The sequence below is a fragment of the Ctenocephalides felis genome, unplaced genomic scaffold, assembly GCF_003426905.1.
Source record: "Ctenocephalides felis isolate EL2017-DRISC unplaced genomic scaffold, ASM342690v1 CF-g0.4_SCAFFOLD_01604, whole genome shotgun sequence".
Classification (NCBI taxonomy): Eukaryota; Metazoa; Arthropoda; class Insecta; order Siphonaptera; family Pulicidae; genus Ctenocephalides; species Ctenocephalides felis.
In genome coordinates, this window is record NW_020537758.1 from 2,898,566 (window position 1) to 2,900,650 (window position 2,085).

Genomic DNA, 2,085 nt, shown 5'->3' on the forward strand with positions numbered 1-2,085 from the left:
TTTTAGATAATTTTTTTTTTCTAAGTCCTTTTAGATATTTTTTTTTTCTAAGTCCAAATTTTCTGAAACCTTTTCAATTAAGACAGACGAGTTATTTATGCATGCTGAATTATCCCAAAGCCAACATTCGAATGAATGAGGCTCTCGTTGAATATTTCACAACGAGAAAATTTTATTGGGGCAAAGTTAAAAATTTTAACGAAGTCCCAGTAATTTTTTCTTGTTGTGAAAATTTCAACGTGGACTTTACTTCATTCGAGTGTTGACTTTGGGAATTGGTGTGAGGGAACACTAAAAAACATAAAAAAGTTTCAACGCTGAACAGAAAAGAGAAAAATTGATCTGGGACTTAAGGGGTTTTTTTAGGCTCTCCACCTTCTCCTTCCTCCTCCTCCTCCCCCTTTTTTCTCTTTTTTTTTCGCTTTTTTCACATTTTTTTCCTTTTTTGGTGTTTTTTTCGCATGTTGTGATTTTTGGGTAGATTTCTGGGTTCGGCATGCATCTTCCGCAATGTGTCTCTCTCTGCGTGTAACCTCTCGCATCATGGACCTCAGGTTGGCCATCACTTGGTGTGTTCGTTTCAGGACCCTTTGCGCTCGCCAACAGCCATTCACCAGCACTGCTCCATTTTTCCTGCATCAGAGTTGCTCGTCGTCGCCTTCAGCTGGATTCGATCCTGCTCACCTTGTGCCTGCCTCCAGAGTGACTTCACCGAGTATGCGGTCCCTTGAACCACTCGGCTATTTAAGTTATTGATGATAAAAGTTATTTTCATTCTCATATTGTATTAATATTGAATTTTAATAAAGAATATGTCTCATACCACATATCTCTCTTATTCACCATCTGCCTCTACCCTTCTCTTTCCCCAGTTCTTCCTCTACCTTCGTCATTTCTCTCTTTATGTATCTCTCTTACAGTCAAGTGCGAACTTTGAGTTTTTCAGAAATATTCTAAGTGTCAAGGTCGAAATGCGCCACCTGAATTTAATATTTTGAACTAATATTTGACGATTCCGAAAAACTAGGATCCGAATTTTTCAGCCGAGTCTTTGGGATTCGATCCGAGGGACCTTTAGCCAGTCAACGCGACGTCGACGACTAAACGCTCTCGGCTATCCGATTAATACAGAAGACTAATTTTTTTGGAAACGCTTTTGTCTAATTCAGGAAGGACTGTTGAAGGTTGACAGCTCCAAGTGTTTTGTAAAGGCCTCTGTATCAGGCGCTCAACTCTAGTTATTTAAATTTAATCAATCCGCCATCTGAATTTATTTCTTTGAACTAACATTTGATCATTTTGAAAAACTTTAGACCAGTTATTTTTCATTAACACAGAATTACTTCTACTGGAATCGATCTGAAGAACATCCAACCACCACGATGACCACTTAACGCTCTTGGCTATTTAGTCGGTTGAGACGAAAGGTTTTTTATGGGAATGCCTTTTGTCTATTTCGAGGATTTAAAGATTTTTGAAAATTGAATATCGTTGTTACGCCTGGAACTTGCACTGTTCTATACATTCCAATGCAACTAGTTTATTATTATTGATCTGATTCGAACTACAGCACCATTGTCTGGATAACCGCTCTTGCTACTTAACGACCTCGGCTATTCTATCTAATCAGAAAAAAATTAATGGGAAAGTCTTTTGTCTAGTTTGAGGTACTGAACTTTATGAAAAATAAATGTTATTCTCTTTTCTCATCGTTTAGAAGATTCGAACTACACAGTGCATCATCTAACAAATGCTACTAAACGACCTTGTCCACTCAGTTGTTACACAAAACGTGTGTTTGAGTTCTCATAAGGACTTCTATTTTGTCTTTGATATCTTATTAATTTCCAACCACAACTCATCGTTTATTTTCTTACAGTTTCATTCAGTCTCCTGGAGCCCAAACAGTCTGATGTGAACAACTGGACTAAAACCACGCCATCAGGACTTGGATTCGAACTGGATCAGTCTGGACTTCTGAACTGGTGAAATTAGTGAAGTCCCTTAACCGTTTCGGCTACCGAGATGCAAAATGGCCGTCGACTATATGGGAGGACACTGAGAATGGATTTCTGGCAAATGTGG

At 38.5% G+C, this 2,085-nt stretch overlaps 1 protein-coding gene across 1 annotated transcript in view; it reads left to right on the forward strand.

Moving 5' to 3' along the window:
* Nucleotides 1–510: 510 nt before the first annotated feature.
* Nucleotides 511–2,085, forward strand: part of LOC113372837 (DENN domain-containing protein 5B-like) — a 24,143-nt gene continuing 22,568 nt past the window's right edge. The window contains 1 exon segment of the mRNA XM_026613172.1: nt 511–702. Coding sequence (XP_026468957.1) covers nt 511–702 — 192 coding nt within the window.